Here is an 18,612-nt window from a genome sequence, read left to right on the forward strand (position 1 = left end):
AGAAATTTCAGCCAAAATTATTCTGTGAGATCCCGTGGGGTCAAAAAACCCTGGGTGGTTTTTTCAGTCGATCAATGGAGAGATCAATGTGGAGAAAGCTGTGCTTCTTTAGTGAAGCTGTTATCTTTGGTATTTGTGTGTTTGCAGGAGTAAAGCACTCATACATCTTACATAAACTGCCAAAATAAAAACTCAAAAGTGTAGCTTATTTATTTAGAGCTTGAGCCAGGAAGCTGAATGTCTCTTCGTTCATGCTGTGCATCTTCCACTCCTAATAAAGTGAATGGGCACCGACTCACTGTCTTCTTGAGCTGGATATTAAAAAGCAACAGATTGGTTAATTTTAGCTATGCATAATTTTAAAAAATAGCCACGTGTATGAAATACTGCTGGTAAAGGGCAGGTCATCTCATAACAACTGGAAGTAAATAAACCTCATAACAACTGGAAGTAAATAAAAGACAGCATTTAAGAATTACTTCAGAAGTTAATTACAAGGAGGAGTCCCAGCAGACTAATGAGATTATAAAATGTGTATTCTGGCCTGCCACAATTTCTTTGAATTTTGTTTTCTTAACTGAAGATTCAAGCCTAAAGGGTTTTCTGTCTTTCAGGGATACTTCAGCTGACTATTTGTTAGAGATGGCAGAAATAGAGCAAGGCTAACACTGGAAAAACTCTTTTAATTCCATTTGGTAGAAACTGTGTGTGAACACAGTCAAACAAAAAAATGTGTAATCAAATATTCTGAAATAGAGCTTTCTGCCAAGGATATGCTCAACCACTACATCTTTGTATGGAATCTAAATTTTCAATTCAAAATTTGGATTATGTTCAACAGGAATTCAGTTCTCAGGAAATAGATAGGTTATGTGAACTCACTACCTGATAAATCATTGCAGTGTAAATCTTAAAATTTCTATGTTAAATAGTTCAAGTTTACTGAAGTTCTTGTCTAAAATCTGGGCTGCAGCCATCTAAAATCAGAGCTGGAGGTGCAGCAAAAGTTAGTTAGCACATTGAGATAGCATAGATAACTGATGTTCATCACCAGTGACACACAAGATGTGAGGCAGCTCCAAGCTCGAGTTGACTCATGCAGACAGGTGCTCAGAAACGGTTGGTCTGGTTTTAAATGGCCATTGACATGCATCCCAGGCAAGACTTGGGTTTCCTCTCCTAGTGCAGCATAAAACTTTGTCACCATTCTGCCACTGCAGCCACTGAGTCCCTTGAACAGTCACTGAGTAGTAACGGCATTTATTACTCTCTTCTAAGTGATGACCTAGTTGGAAAATTCACATATAGGAAAAGGGTCTGGAATTGAAGACCTACACTGTGAGACCCACCAGGAAATGGTGTATCTGCAGTGGCTGAGTCAGTTTCCAATGACCTGGACCACATTTCCAAGGACTAAATTGTCCTATTAAAAACCAAGAGTAGACTGCTGAGATTGAATCTGAACTCCACCCTGCAAAGCATGGGACTGATTACAGTCCCAGTCCTCAGAGTTGCCATGAGATTTCCATCCCCTCTGACTTTATGGACTGAAGAAAACTTGGCACCTCTATCAGTCTCTGCTAAACCTTTCCAGAGTGTGTGCCGCTTCAGATGGAGAGATCGTTCATTCTTAAATATTTAGTGGGGAAAGGAGCAACTTGGTACTTTATTGATTTATTGACATTAGAATCAGACAAAAAACCACCACTCAGTCCTTCCTATAGAAACTTCCTATCAGTTAAGGCTGCCCATACTCAGTAGTACTTTGCTCAAAAGGCAGCTGCAGAACTGGAGGCCTAGAAAAATTCTTCAGGTCCAGTTTCCAAGGAAACCCTTGAGAAGGAAGATGCGTCGGTCTTCAATGAAAAGCATGGATTGGTATGTCTGAAAAATATAAATCCCTAATCTAATCCCAGGATGCAATCCTTCAGGAATAGGCTACTTCAGCGTGGGTCCGCTTCAGGGTCATAAGTCCTGCCAGCAAACCTGCTCCAGCATGGGCTGCTCTCTCCAGGGGGCCACAGGTCTGCCCTGTGCAGACTTCCCACAGGATCACAGCATCCTTTGGGCATCCCCCTGCTCTGGTGTGAGTCTCCTCTAGGGGCTGCAGGTGAATCTCTGCTCCTGTGTGGACCTCCGTGGACTGCAGGGGCACAGCTGCCTCACCATGCTCTGCACCAGGGGTTTCAGGGGAATTCAGCTCCAGTGCCTGGAGCACCCTTGCCCCTCCTTCTGCACTGACCCTGGTGTCTGCATAGTTCTTTCTCTCACATATTCACACTCCTCTCTTCTCTGGCTGCAATTCACTTCTCTGCAGTAACTTTTTCCCTCTTCTTATATCTGTTATCCCAGAGGCAATACCAGCAGCCCTGATGGGCTCAGCCTTGGTCAGTGGCAGGTCCGACTTGGAACTGGCTGGCATTGTCTCTATCAATCATGGGGGAAGCTTCTGGCAGCTCCTCACAGAAAACATCCCTGTAGTCACTCCCTTCCCCCCTCCCCAAACCTTGCCAAACAAACTGAATACAATATCCCACCAAGAGCGACTGGAACTTGGCTTGGCTACGGACTCCTGGATATCAATCAAGATCAACCAAATTGTCCCCATCACTGCGAATGATTTCCATATGTAGATATTTTTCTCCAACAGATTAGCAGGAGCCTTGCCCCTGCAAGGCAATTTCAGCATGATTTCTCTGTACTTCATTGCCCTCTGTAGTTTGAAAGAGCTGTCAGCACAGCTTTCTTGAATTGAGGTTTTCTCCAGTCTTCCAGTCCTCTGCTATCTGAAAGTAAAACCATCATCATCTGTGGCAGAAAACGTTCCAGTGTGTTAGCAGGTTCAAGAAGCTTTGAGTTCCTTTCACTGGTCTGGGGCCAGATCCCTCCCACCAAAGCAAATTAAACAGCACCTGGGAAGAAAGACAGGAAGCCCTCGGGAGCGTAGGAACTGTTCATGCTCCATTGCTTGATGGGAGGGTGCTCAGCTAAAAATGCAGAGAAATGGATTTCTGCAGGAACATCTTTCAGCAGGGAAAAGACTGAGTTGTATTTGCAAGCAGTATATTTCAATACAAACCCCATCTAACCACAAGATGGTAGGGGAGCTACAGTCTTTCTGGTTTTGTACTGCTCCCTGTATTTTATCCTTACAGCAGGAAGGAAAAACATCTGAGGAGTTTTAGAGGGATTTGTGGCATTTGATATTTGATCATTTCTCCCCTTAGGCTGGAGAGTCTGCCTGAGTTGCTTATACTGGAGTGGTGAGGACAGATTGATCTGTGGTGCCCCTTGGTTTTCTTGCACTTGCCAAGTTAATATTTTCTGGATCAAAGTACTATTTGGATAGTTCTGTTTATTGCATTTCTTCTTCATCTTACATACAGGAAGCATTAAAAATTAAACACTCAGCAAAACTTTACAAATGCATTCTTTAGGCCTTTTTTTCTGACATTTTTATAAAGCATATTTAGTTAAATACTTAATCTTTTTTATTACCCACATGAACATAACACGTTCAGCAAGCTGCATTTTTATTACATTCTCTAGCTTGCAGTCACATATAAATACAATTAAGAAATATTTTGCAACCCACAGCTCTGAAAATAAAATCTGTCACTGAGTAATAATGTAGACAGGCAAAAATAGACCATTTGTTTAATGTGCTCAACAGCTCAGTTCTATTGCCTTGTGAATATTGAAAATCAGAAATTTAGAGATTAAAGAACATGTCTTCCCTAAGTTACCAAGCTGTAAGATTGTTGTTGTTTGTCAGCTATTTGGTAAGAACAAGTTTTGCTCTATCATTTTGATTTCTGGTATTGCTATAGTTTGTTGCAAATGCAACCTTCTGCTGGTGGTGAGCTATTCTGTACTCAATAACCTTAATAACCTCTCATTTAATCACCAAAAATCTGATTTCCATATGAAATTAAAATGGCAATATAAAAGTATTCAGGGATTTAAACAGTTATCTAAAGATATTTTAGAAGATCTGGGATAGTCAAGAATGTCCGAGGTGTCTCCACAGGCCTGACAAATAGCACTCAGGACTCTAGGAGAGCCAGGGGCAAGATGGGATCTCCTCCTGGGGCAGCAGCTGGAAACCAGGTGGGTCTCCATAGGGCACCAACTCCAGTTTAGATACTTGAATAGCTCTGAGGTCTCTGAAGGGCTTTTTTCCCAGAGGAACTGTCTCTCTGGGGAAGAGCTAGCTGGTGATGCTTACCTTGATCCAACAGTATCTTTTATCACTCATCACACCCATTTGAAGTTCAGTTTTTCATTGGCTGAAGAGAACCCCCCTCTCTTCCTGACTCCTGCCTTCAATTTCAGTGTTGGTAAAAGTCTAACCACAGCCGGCTGGTGGCCAAGTGACTGTGCCAGGGGGATTTCAGGATGGGACACACTTCCTGCTCCATGATTTCTGTGCCTGTTGGCTTTAGCCTAACCTACTAGTCTGTTGTGGAATTGACAATGGTCTTGACATAGAGAGTATCAGCTCTTAACTTACTGGAGCAACGACTGGAATTGAGACTGTTTGCAGTGGCACAATGGCAAAGTGGTGGGGACTGGGAATCATCGAGAGTAACTGTGGTAGAGCTGCTTCCTCAGGAGAGCAGCACTAAGTGCCCTTGCACTTCTTTTCCTTGCAAGTGCAGGGTCTGTTTAGCACTCACACTCACTCAGCCTGTGAGCTGTCTCAAAAGTTCCTTAAGGCCACCACAGCTGTTGTAAATGTGATCCAGTCTCCAGCAACAAAAAGCTTCATATCTGAGCTGCTACTTAGATTATATTGGTTATATTTATTGGATAGTGTATTCTCATTTCAAAAGGAAATAGTGCTATAGATTCTAAGAAAAGAAACCAAACAAACCTGAAACTGGTTTTTACAGTTAACAGTGCTAATAAAAGTGAAACTTTGATCCAGTAAGAGTGTAGCTTGACCTGATATAAAGTTGTATCTGAAGTGCAAATCCAGTGACTACAATGCAGCAACAATCTCCTGGATAGACTTGGGCAGGACTTTTGAACAGCCAATGGAAAACATTTCTTTCTTCCACAGATGAAAGCCAGAAAGTGCTTTGGCTACAGCAGTTAACACACACTTTTTCAAAGTGATGACCTCTGAGTGCACACTACTCCTGTAAATACTGAGGTACAGTTCTTCTTTTGGAGACAAAAGCACTGCAGGCTTCCATGGAAAGAAATGGCAGACAACGCAGGAAAAGAGGGATGGGACACTGCAAATTTTCTCCTTTTCAGACTCCGTAGAAGTCTGATTGTTTGCTTTGGAGGGACTTTCTTCTCTCCTTTGCAGCTCTTTTATGAAAGACACCTAATGATCTATCTGTGACAGCAGGGGACCAGACTCAGTGAACTAGCAAAATGCATTTGAGCAGTAGTTATCAAAACTGGTTTATTTAAGACAGGTTTCCACCCAGGATTTACATACACAAAACAGAAACATTAATTTTAGGATGACAACAAGACAATTTTTCAGTGGAGCTACTAAGTTCTTGAAAAGCCTCCAAGTATTTTGGGGGAAAAAAACCCCTAACTGCTTTTTACATGTTGTTTGCAAAAACATAGAAAGGAAGGTGTGTGGTGTGCAACAGCAAGATGCTGGATTAAGTGACCAACACAGTATGGCTAATTATCTGCTTCTGTGAAATAATTAATCTTTCTGCTTTGCTCAAAAAACCCCAAAGCTAAGCAAAGTCAGTGCAGCCTTATTATTACTGGAAAATTTCTTGAATAGTCTAAAAATAGGAGCCAGTAAAGTAAAAGAGAAGATTATAGGAGCTGAGAGAGTAACACAAGGCTTGAAATTTAGTTACTGATGGTGCATTTATGGTAATTATGTAAATCACTGAACTCTTGAGGGTTGATACCTATTATAAACCAGAATACTTAGATTTTTTTTTTAATTGCGTATTTGAGTAACAGTAACAGTAGCATTTATGTAAATTATATCTCAAAACAAATTAACTGGGAAGAAAGGTAAGGATATGTTGACAATAATGTTCCACAACTAACATTCTGTTTGAGCAAAAATGAAGTTTCAAATTGTTTTTTTGTTTTCACAAAAACTGTGTTAAATTAGCTGGCACCTATTTTTATGTTCGGTCAGAATTTATTAACATCTTTCACAGAATCTAGTCTTGTTCTCTATGAAATCACACTTTTTACAAGTGCACCTTTCACAGAATTAATGCAATGAATAGCTGCTGCACCAGAATAACAAGTATTTCTCAGTTTATCCTGAGTACTAATTTTCATGCACTGGCTTTGAAAATAGTTCATTTGTTCCTTTAGATTTATCGCTAATTTTTTTTTCATGTCAATCAAAAATCACAGAATCATTAAGGTTTAGAATCATTCAAATTGGAAAAAATCCTTAAATTCATCAAGTCCAACCATTAACCTCCTGACACTGCCAAATCCACTACTAAACCATGTCCCCAGGTGCCACATCTACATATCTTTTAAGTACCTCCAAGGATGATGACTCCACCACTTCCCTGAGAAGCCTGTTCCAGTCAGTAACTGAATTGACTGTCTCTCAGCTGAAGAGAGGAATGCTGGTGATAATGCTAAATATATCACCAGTTCCACCAGTTCTGCTACAAGGCAGAGAGGAACCTACAAATAAAAGCTATTTTCATCTGGGGACATTCTTAAATTATGTTTTGGAATTTTTATTTTCATTTAATTTTAAGATTGTGACTATTAGTGCAAGTCAAAACAAACTAAGATAAATTCAAAAAGCTGCAAGCAATTAATTCTGAGCAGTCATGCAAGGACTTTCCAGAGATTCACACTTTTCCTCTTCTAGCTCCTTATCAGAGTAATGAAAACTCTTGGGAACTTCTTTGATCTTTTTTGTGGAAGATTTATACCTATTGGGTCAGGAAGAGACAATGCTTAAATTTTTGCCAGTAGCAGAGAAGATGTGTTTAGTCAGAAATAAAGATAAAACAAAACGAAAACCCCCTTAATTTAGTATTCATACCTCTAAATAGAAATTACTTCCCAGCAGAAAAATAAACATTTAACTAGCCATTCTCCTCTTGATACCTATCAAAACCACCAGCAGCTTTGATGTTTTATATGTATTGTTGCAACCTTCTCCCTGGAGCAATGGCATTACACATTTCCCTGCTACCTGCTAAAATCAAACACATCCAAAACAGTTTATTGTCTCTAAGCTATGTGATGCACCTAATAGCAGTTAAATAGGAGTTATTTTTTATCCAGGCATGGATTCTGTGCATACTATTATTGCAATGCCAGTGTATTACTCCTTCAGTGGTCCCAGTACAGGAGAGTGATAGACTGTTCTGACACTATTACAAATGTGTGATGGTATTCTTTCTAATCAGCCATGGCTGCCTATTTTATTTCATTGCTGTTACATCAGCACTGCAGACAGTTAGTAGAAATTGTCACTGTTCCAATTCTGTAGATAGAATTTAAACACATAATTTATGCTAAATGTAATACTTGGATAAAACTGTAAAACTTGTTCCATATTCGAAGTTGAATCTAATAATTGGGCACATCCTGCCTTTGATCGCTCTTAAGGTGAGGATTTTGTAAAGGTTAAATTTGTGTGGAGTCACTACACTGAGCATGTCTCCATATGGCTTCTGGTGAAATTATGATTTTATTCTGATGCTGTTTTGATTTCTTCCAAAGTCTAAAGAATTAGATCTTAGGGATTTCATTTTAGTGAAGTTATTCTGACTAATTTTATATCCTCAATTTAAAGTTGTAACACAGGGCATTGTCCCACTAATTTGGGATCTGAACATACAGGGCAGGAGACATTCCATGATAAAGGGAAATTTAAATCGATTATTCCTTACTGAGTTCTACTCAGTGATAAATGTTTTTCAGTTGACTTGAAGGTATTTTCTGTAAAAATAAGCATAAATATTTTTATGAAATTATGTTTAATATGACATATAAATAGGAAACAGAAAATTGCTAAGTAATACATCAGTAAGAAGTGTCCCACTCCTTCTGCATCTCAAGGAGCTGCTATTCTGATAAATGGAGCAGCATGGTCAAGCCACCCAGGGAAGAGGGCTGAGGCTGGCACCAGAGACTGAGAGGATCAAGAGTTGCTGAATCTGTGGTAACCTTGTGATGGAGACTGCACTAGGAGATTCCTAAACCCTGCCTCCTCTGCCTTTATTAAAGGAGAACCTCTTCTGCACTTTTTAAGATAGCCTTTAGACACCTTTAAAGACCACAGTGACCTTTTCCACAGTGAAATCACTAATTATGTGTATTTTCAGTTGTATTAAACGAAATGCAAATCTTTGCTGCTCACAAAGGTCACAGTTGCCTCTTGATGAGGAAGATGTGGAAAATGACCCTCATTTATTCACAATCAGTAAAACTAACAAGCAGAACAATATGTTAACACAGACTTATTTCATCTGGACTGCCCAAACTGTGGTGCAGTGTAATGTGTACGCTAATGAACAGTAACTTACAGCTGATGAAATTCAAGAAATGGGCCATTTTTCTAGTTTATGTACAGACACCATCCATGGGTCCCATTACTGATTGATGGCACGATACACTGACAATACAAATGCTGGGCATGCCAGTCAAGCTGATTCTGTCATAATATAAACTTAATAAATTGATACAGGAGTGTTTTACCAGTGTGCCTTTAGTAAAATGCAAAATAAGGTACTTTTCGAAGGAAATACCATGGTGAAACAATACCAAAGCATGGCTACTAATTCCTCAGTGCTGAGAGCTGGGCTTGAGGTATAAATTGAATTGTAATGCACAATCTTTTTCCCTCCATGACTTAAATTATAATTATTCAGATCATTTGTATATGCTGAATACCTTCTTCCGTGATCTTTGAAGAACTTTAGAAGGACAGGTAGGAGTAGTTATCTTTCACTAGGCAGGAGTTGAAGCTGCTCAACATTGCTGTGAGCTCAGAATTGCTGGACTCAGCAATTTTTTAAAGGAAAGAGTAATAATTCGTAATTATTTGCTCAACTATGTGCATTAAGAGAGTTAAGTAATTGCACCTAGAATAGTTGTAAGCACTAATATTTGGGTAAAATATCCATAAGGAAAGATCTCTGATAACTCTAGACTCCCACAGATTATGTTAGCATCCTGCCTACCTTTCCCATCTTTACAAAAGTAGCTCTGTATATTCTGATAATGTAACTCCAAGACATATCTAAATAACACAAGGATCTTTTCTGTAGGGAAGCCTTTAAATATAGAAGTTATGGGACAGAAATATAAAGAAAAAAAGACTAAATCCCAGAGCAATGCACAAACTTGGAGTAGTTCTAATGAAAAAATCTTACTTTCAGATGCAGGAAAGCTTTTCTAGGTAACTTCTTTTCTGAAGGGTTGGAAAGCAGCAGCCTCAGACAGCAGCAAGTATTACACAGCTAATGTTTATATGATCCCCCTATCTGTGAGAGCCCACCTGAAGAGTTTTCAAAATGAAACAATGTTGATGTACATTTAAGTTGTAATTCAGCATGCCTGTATCAGATTTACCATGAGTATCAGCAGGAAGCAATATGGAGATATCTGCAATATTTTCTTTCTGGATGCTCAGAATTTTAAAACACAATTCAAAAACTTACAAGAAATGGTCAGTTCTGCAATGATTTGTTTACTTATTTCCAAGAGCAATGTCAAAATCTGAAAAAAAAATGAAAATATACCATGATTTTTTACTGAAGGGTTTCATTTACCTGTCCATGCTGCACAGATTCATACATGTTGTTCTAACATGCTAGAGAATAAAAATTTTTGGTAGTGAAATGATCTCTGTCAGGTCCACTGAAGTTTTAAATAAATTACACTGGAGACAGTTTAGAAGAAGAATAAAAAATCAGCTTTCCTATTGACAAAAAGATTAAATAATCATAAAAAGGTTGCCATAAACATTATTTATAGACTGGTGTGAGTCCCTCAGGTACGCAGACAATCTCTCATGAGCATCTATTTTTAAATTGTATCAATGAAAAATTATTTGTTGGAAAGTGACTCACAGCTGATTAATCTGAAGATAGAAGAAGTAAATGTAGAAGACACGAAGCTTCTGGCTACATAAGTAACTTCTGATGATTCATGAGTGGTTTAACACCTGAAATTTCTGTAGCAGAAGTCTTCTAACAAGACTCAATAACATATATTGTGAAAAGATTGCGCTTATTTAAGAGCAAAATGCTTTTAAAGCTATTATCTGACAATCTTTCATTTTACATTCAAATTTCGAAACATCTTGTATTTGTGCTCTGATTGCAAACACATATATGGAGAAATTCTAAGAGAAGTCTAGAAATCAGAAAGGCATTTCAGCGGCAATTCACATTGGAAAGAACATGGAAGAGCTTAAAAATGCCAAAACTGCTCACATGGGTTCTCGGATAGTGTAGGAGGCAATGCCATTGAAGTGACAGGTCTTTTTTAAAGCTTGGACATAGGGGACTATCATCCCTCTTCAGGTGTGGAGATTAAAGAAATCTTTCATTGAAGGCACCTTATATTTATGAAACTATTTCAGATGGAATTGTACCCAAACGTTTTCAAGATCAGCTGAGTGAGGAGCCAACAAATTCATTGTTTAAGAGATGTAAATCTGTTTTCTTTCTCTGTTCCTGATGTGACCTCAACACAGTAAGCAGAGGCTCTAGGGGTCTGCTCTATCCTCCCTATTACATTTATTAATGAGAAAACAAGAAAGAAGGTGTTTATATTATTGTAAAGGTCACCCCCTCACAAAGCATTACCTACTGCAGAACCACTGAATCACAGAATCAATAATGGGTGTGGAAGGGACCACGGTGGGTTTTTTGCAGATCTGGACTTGCCAGAAACATCAAATTTTACTCCAGCCATGGAAATATGATTTATTTGGCCAGGGAGACAGCAGGCATAAAAATTTATTCCTGAAATTATCTACACAAAAAAAGCATAGATATTTTTGGATACATACAATACATTGGGAATGTCATTATTCAAAGAACCACTACAGATTGCTAAGTATAGGTGCAAACTTTTATAATAACCAAACTTCTAGCTCAAATAACATTTAGATGCATTTGATGAAATTGTGAAATAGACAGAAATATGGTTTCAAAAATAATTAAACAAATTAAAGGAACAAAAATCAGTAAGAGATCAGTAAGACTGTTAAATTCAGAAGGCAACCTCTCTTGCACAAACATCCCTTCAGCCAACTGCTAGTGGGGTTTTTCAGGGAAGTATCCTGAGCATGTGCCCTGCTCAAAGACTATTCCCATAATCACTGTCTGAGACAGGCCAGTGGGCTTGATAAACATCTTTTCACAAGAGTGCATCTGAATTAAAACTTTAAATTCAATTCTGCAGCTGTCAATCTTATTTTGGCTTTTCCACACTTCAGAAGTAATGTGGTGCTGCCATCAACTGGACTTAAAGATGCAAAGAAAAGGGTCTTTTTGAGTAGAAACTGTGTTGTGTCAGTGTGTACTTGGGAGTTGTGTCTACACCTGGAAATTCAGAGGTCTTTTTGTCCGTAAACAAAGGTTTCTTGTGTGGTTTACATGTGTAAACATGGAGACATCCAACCTGCTTCCTTTCTGAATGAAGTCTGAACCTCCCCTTGCGTATTTCTAACCTAGTAAGCAAAGCCTGATATTTTCGGGGTTTTTTTCATGTAATTCTTAGGACTATCAGGAAGCTTCCAATTTGGAGCAGTTTGTGACTCGCTTTCTTTTGAAGGAGACGCTGAACCAGTTGCAATCCCTCCAGAGCTCCCTGGAATGTGCCATGGAAACCACAGAGGAGCAGACCCGGCAGGAGAGGTGAGCAAACCCTTCAGATGCAGGGAAGGGAGTGAGGAGTGAGGTCACTGAGAACCTCCAAGACCACTTTACATTTCACCCAGAAATCTGATATAGGGAATAACAGGAGAAATAAGGGTACACTTTTTATTCCATATAGGAACCCACTAATAGGAATTTTCCTGAAATTTAATGCATATGATCCTGTGGTGGGCTGCATGTAGGACAATCATTTTGGTACACACTAGGCTCTGCTGACTTCCTTTTAAATCCCTGGAGAGTTTAATATCAAATGTAGAAACCAGACCACTGCAATATAAAGAGCTCTGAAATTACTATAATGACTGTCTGTTTTGTTTGGTTTTTCCAGCTTTATGGTTTTGTTTTCATTTCTGGTTGCACAATGGTCTTCATGTTAAAAGAAGAAATAGCCAGGCTTTTGTTTGTCACAGCTTCTTCCTAGAATATTGGGCCATAGTCTTGGTTAACAGCTAGCTCTATAAACTCTCAGTCACCTGGGTAGCCTTTATCCATCCAAGGGGTTTAGCTGAATTTAGTACAATGATCTCAGTGATGAGGATTTGTAGATTCAAGGATCAAAATATTTTTGAAAAGTAACTTGTCTATATGTATTTTTTTCCTCAGTATGCTATTGTTAAAGATTATAGGGAAAGCAAAATACAAACTGTTGTGTTTCATGGACAAAGAAGATCTTAAGACCTTTCTGTTGGAAATGCCATTTTCTTGTTTTTCTGTTGGAAATGTCATTTTCTTGTTTGTTTTGCTGTTGGGTTTGAGATCTCTGAAGTACAGGAGTAATACCCTGTGGTTTTGTGCCAGCATCTTGACTGTAGGAATCAAGCAGGTTTTGGAAGTCTGAGGGTGCACCGACCATGCACAGTATTTTTGTACCTCTTGACAGTTCCTTTGCAGTCATGCTACGAAACTCCTGTGAATGAAGAATGATTACTTAGGTCAGATCACAATCATATCATGGACACTGATCTTGAGATTTGTCTCCCTAAAAGATTTACGTTTTTGCCAGCTTAAGCCTCTTCTTTTTTAATATTAACTTCTTTAATGACCTAACCAAATGTTATGGTTTGGTCAAATTTAGAAATATATCCTCTGAGAGAAGGCACAACCACCGCCCACCCCCCTTACCCCCCACCAGGTTTGGGAAAAATAAATTTTCCTCGAAGGAAATTGAAAGAGATAAAAACTATTTATTTAACAAACACACGGGAAAAGAATAATAATGCTAAATAATAAAATCTCTCTCTGTGGAGAAAAAGCCTGGAAAAGTGTTAGAGTCCTCCCTTTGGTCTCCTCAGAGCTGGGGCTTGGCCCAGAGCCCGGCCCTCTGTGCCCAGTGGAAAGTTCTCCTGATGTGCTCTGATATTGAAGCAGTCCTGTAGAAAAGGGAGAAAATCCGAAATTCCCATGAAGGAAAAAATTTCAACTCTCAGTCTGTCTCTGGAGAAAAAGAAACTGAAAAACTGCCCAAAATCTGACTGGAAAAAAAACCTGCAAGCTGGGTGCTTCCTCACTCCCCTGCTGCAGCTGGAAAAAAAAGTCGTTATCTCTGTGTGATCTTGAACAAGCTGCAAACTGCTTTGAATAAGTTTTGCTCAGTTTTTCCTTCCTCCTCTCAGACTCAGTTTAAAGGTATAGAAAGGCACCAGAATTAATTTCTGGGCATAGGGCAGCGATATGGGATACACATCATAAAGTCACCCCAAGACACCAAATAAGAGTGAAAATCCAGAAAATAATTCAGTGCTCTCAATAGGTATTTCTTTTTTGTTGAATTCAAAAGGGAACATAGAAGCACATTTTTTGAGAACAGAGAGAGAAGAGCTCTCCTACATATTTTTCCTTAAGAAGTCTCCTGTGTTTCTGTGCAGAAAAGATCCAACAAAACCAGAAGTGTTCTCAATTCAGTGGCCAGGAAAACGCTTAGCTCGAAGGCTTCAGAGGAACAACAGCCTGTCATCAAATTATCCTCATTCTAGCACAGGTATGGTATTTCACATTTTAAAGATATTTAAAATGTGCTTACATTCATGCACAGAAAAAGATGCACATGTCTTACAAAAATTTAATTTTAACATCTAACTAAATCAGATACTTTACTGGCAGAAGACAATTTCAATTTAATACAGAAGATATTAACTCAAAACTGAGGAAACTGAGGAAAATCAATGCATACCCATAGATCTGAAATTATAAAATATAAAAACATAATTGTAGGCCAAACTGTGTATTTTGTATTGCTCCAACACTTTTTAGGCAATCTTTATTGCCTGCAGATTTGAATGAAAAGGTGAAGGCTATAACTTATATACAACCCTGAGTCTCTGCCATGACTCACATCCCAGCTGAGGGGAATAAATAAGAAACAGAAAGAGAAAATACAAAACCTGAAAGAAAAGAATATTTCATTTAAGATAACACAAAAAAAGTCTGAAGCAGAATTGTGCTTTGGAAAATGATAGAAAATTATTTGCTTTGGTAAATGGGATTCTTTGGAAGGAGTGACATTAAGCATGAGGCTGCAGTGAAGACATCTCCATGCTTAGTGCTGTGTCCCAGAATCAAGGCATGAAGATGACTGAAATAACAAAACGTGATGGGTCTAGCTTACTTCTTGACTAGTCACTGCTTGCAGCCACGTGCTGACCTCTTCCTTTTAAACCCTCTCCTGAGGACCTTTCTGTCACTCACATTCATGACTCACTCCCTTTCATTCACCAAATGATGCTGCTCATTGAGAGCAGTGATGCAGGATGATGGTCAGTCTCTTGTGAGTTCATGTTGTTCCTAACAAGGAAAGTCACAGAGCCTTGTAGCTGCACTCCTAATTCAGAAGGAACCCAAGCAAATGCAAGCTCTACCAAATCCATTCACTGCATTGGTGTAATCTCAAAGAGCTAACATTTACTTCCACAGCTCTACTAATAGCTGACAGCTGTCCACTCTCCTGCACAAGATTTGTGTTTGTCTTGGCACTTGGTCTTCCTGCTTACCCCCTGCTGCCCGCATGCATAGTAACACTGTGGTGTGTGTATGCACTCGAGGCTCAGGCCAGCATTTCTTCAGCCTGTGTACTTGTTCAGGTATAACCACACCCTGCCTCCTCTAGAGATCACAGCTGTGGAATGTTCTCAGCATTAGGATTTCTTTGTTTGGTCAAAACACATGCAAGTGCCACAAGAACTCTCAGCTGGAAAATGAGCAGGTTAATGAATGTGCATAACAAGAGCATTTATTGAAAAATCTCCAGTTTCTGATAAACAACCCTTCTCTCTCCTTTGAGCTATCACTTATGTACACATTTACATGGTGGGTGATGTCAGGAACTGCTTTATTAGTGCACGTTTTTTTCCTAGAGTATTGTGCTTTTCATTTGGCAGACAATTTTCAGGAGACTTTAGCAAAGCAAAACTTTCCAGAGACTTTAGAGGGACTCACAGAATCACAGAACATCCTGAGTTGGAAGGCACTCATAAGGATCATCAAAGTCCAGCTCCTGGCCCTGTACAGCACCGTTCCCAAGACTTACACCATGTGCCTGAGAGCATTGTCCAAATGCTTCTTGAAATCCTGGTGCTGTGACCACTTCCCTCGGGAGCCTGTTTCAGTGCCCAACCATCCTCCGGGTGAAGAATTTTTTCCTAATATCCAACTTAATCCTCCCCTGACACAGCTTGATGCCATTCCCTTGGGTCCTGTCACTCGTCACTCTCACTGGAGAGAAGAGACGGATTCCTGTCCCTCCTCTTCCCCTTGATGCCTTAAGAGGCCTCCTAGACACAGAGACTAGACAGGAGTAAGGGAATAAAAGTAGGTATTTATTTGAAAGGCCTTCAAAGGTACCCCCTGGGGGCCAGAGGCTATTGCCAAGATAGATAACAGGTCAGGAGTTCTTCACACTTTTATAGGTTTGGTTCATTTGCATATCAGGGTTAATTCTCCAATTAAAGCTTTAGTTTAATGGTGTAATTCCCCTCAGCTTGCCCCCCTTTAGAGGCTCTTTGGTTTATACTTTTTGGGCCTAGGACGGTTTGGGTGTCCTTGAAGAGCAGGACCAGAGAGGCTTTGTTATGTCTACCTAGCATGAGAGAGCAGAAGTTAACAGGCTACAGGAAACTTCAGAATTACACACTAAGAAGTACAGGATTTGAAAAATATAAAAGTTAAAACCTAAGGCATCACCCTCATGAGGAAGTTGTAGACTACAATGAGGTCTCCCCTCAGTTTCCTCTTCTCCAGGCTGAACAAACCAAGTGACCTCAGCCACTCCTCATACGGCTTCCCCTCAAGGCCCTTCACCATCTTCATAGCCCAGATGCTTGTGCCTTTCTAGTGATGTCTTATCCTTGGTCCTAAAATTAAGAGCCAGACGTGGTTAAGGGATAAAGGGTTTTTACCTTGGGATTTAATAAGAATCCTTACGGTGCAACAATTAGTCAAGATGGAATGCACACACACGGTGGATTGCGTGTACAATTTTATAGACCTTGTGAATTAGCATATTTAACAGAGATGCCCCCCAGTGAGAGGCTTGAATGGAGTGACATCTCACTATGCTAAATTATTCCCCCCCAGATGGGCCTAATTCTAGTTTACAGGATATGTTCTAGAGGGGCCTTAGTTTCTTAAGATAGAGTAAGGCTTTCTGGCCTCCAACTGTGAGGCCTTTAGGATGTTTGGTCTTCTGCTCTAGAAGAATACTGGGACTATGCTAAGATGTCAGACCTAAAGAATTACAAGTATGCATGCTAAGGGTACTGAGAATACATAAAAGGTATATAAAAAGAAAAGGCAAAAAATCATCATGGCATCACTGGAACACGATCTTCTAGCTCCACCCTTGCTATATGACATCAGATCGGGTTGGATGGGGCCTGAGCAATCTGATCTAGTGGAAGGTTCCCTGCCCATGGCAGGGGATTTGAAACTAGATAATCTTTATGGTCCCTTCCAACCCAAACCATTCTAAGATTCTATGATCTGGTCACTACACAGGCAGGAATAGACCTGCAGTAGAGATGAAGATTTTTCTTCGGTTATCAGTATGATTTCAAAAGCACTGGCATTAATCTAGAATGTAATTTTCATTCTGTATGAATTTCTATTGTATTTTAAACAGAAGGAAAATCATTCATAGAGTCAGATCATGCTTTCCTTTAGTTTCACCTAAATGAACATTGAACTAGTTGCAGCACAATCTTTGAGAAGCAAAATAAATTGCATGCTAAACCTTTTTTTAATATAAAATACAGGATTACACTATGGATGAGCAATTTAGTAACATTTTATAAATGTTTATCATTTATCTTTTCCAAAGGTTGGATTGAGGAAGACAGCCAATGGGTGATCCAGATAAACAGACTCCAGAAGCTAATTGATAGACTGGAAAAGAAGGTGTGTGGGCTTTTTCACCTGTTTCTTCTTTCACTTTCAGTAAAGCAATCCTTAAAACACAAATGTTTTCAATGCCCCAGCTGCAACATTACCTAAGAGAGCTAACACTCATTAAATTACTACATTTTTCTTCCACCTTCCTTTTTCCTATTCATGACATGGCTTTTCCATGCTTCCTTTCCCTCTCCCATCACCACAGATTAAACTTTTCATAAAGATATGAAAAGTTGCATTGTTCTATGACTGGAGGATGTTAATGTATTTAATTATGCTTGTTCAGGGGAACATGCTACAACCTTCCCCTTTTAGCATCTGATATTTTCCTCTTCCTCTCCAAACATTCCCGTGAAAGCTTGACAGAAAGTTTTGTTTCCTCCTTTCCCATCAGAGAATACTCATTTATAAAGATTAAACCACTTTCCTTGTCAGTACAGTTAAACCAAAATCTGATGCAAATCCTGCCTGGGAGCTGGCTGTACCACCTCCCAGAACCCAGAAACCACCCGTGGTTTCCACACCAAAGCAGAGCCCTCCAGGAGTCTGACATATGACCCATCTGATGCAACAATGCCAGGGCTTCCCAGTACTTGTAAAATCCTGAGCCACATCTGTCAGTACAGAAAATATCTATTCCTCTTAATTGTTATTGAGACCTGATTGCTACCCTGGTGTTCAAAAGTTGTCTTATAATCTGTGTGTGATGACTTCATTTTTTTTGGAGAAGAAAGAACAGGAGGGGAAAAAGCAAGGTTATAAATTCCTGGGCTGTTCTCTGCATTAAGTTTCCCTATTGAAGGACAGACAGACAATTTCAGGTAGGCGCTAAGGGAGTGGCTGAATTCAGTGGATTTTGCGACCCAGGGTATTTCTTCCTCCTTGTCTACTAGAGGTGAGGTTTTAGGCTGAAGTGCTCTCAGACTCAGGAGTAGCTCCCATCCCAGTGCAGCTGATGTTGTTCCTCCCCACAGGTCAGTGCTCACCAGCAGCGAGACTGTACCTGTACTCCAAAGACACTGGCATGGGTCTCTTCACCAGCACTCACAGGGACATGAAACAGCCTGATCCCATTCTTTCTTTCTAGCTGATTGGGATATTCCCCCATGAATATTATCATCTAGTATTTGTGGCTGGACCCATACCCTTTACCCAGGCACTGGCTCAAACCTTGGCTCATGGCAGAAAAATGTCTTCTGTTACTCCACCACTAGTCCAACTTGAGTTCAGTAGCAAGTTACACACATAGAAAATAGTCAAGTAAGGGATTTAACAAAAAAAAACCAAACCAATAAATGGTGGTGACTTGGCACAGCGGTCAGCAAGAGAAGCATACTGACCTTTCCCTGCTGTTGCT

At 39.6% G+C, this 18,612-nt stretch overlaps 1 protein-coding gene across 2 annotated transcripts in view; it reads left to right on the forward strand.

Moving 5' to 3' along the window:
• The window catches only part of NECAB1 (N-terminal EF-hand calcium binding protein 1), a 57,984-nt gene that overhangs the window by 28,701 nt on the left and 10,671 nt on the right, over nt 1-18,612 (forward strand). Inside the window, exons 6-8 of one of the 2 annotated variants that reach the window (XM_042036403.1) lie at nt 11,770-11,852; nt 13,739-13,851; nt 17,185-17,261. In XM_042036403.1, coding sequence (XP_041892337.1) covers nt 11,770-11,852; nt 13,739-13,851; nt 17,185-17,261 — 273 coding nt within the window. Of the gene's footprint in view, nt 1-11,715; nt 11,853-13,738; nt 13,852-17,184; nt 17,262-18,612 lie in introns of both variants that reach the window. The other variant, XM_042036402.1, reaches the window with a different exon arrangement.

Source organism: Corvus kubaryi, unplaced genomic scaffold (assembly GCF_017639235.1).
Source record: "Corvus kubaryi isolate FWS band 111438036 unplaced genomic scaffold, C.kubaryi_AGA036_p1.0 37385, whole genome shotgun sequence".
Taxonomy (NCBI): domain Eukaryota; kingdom Metazoa; phylum Chordata; class Aves; order Passeriformes; family Corvidae; genus Corvus; species Corvus kubaryi.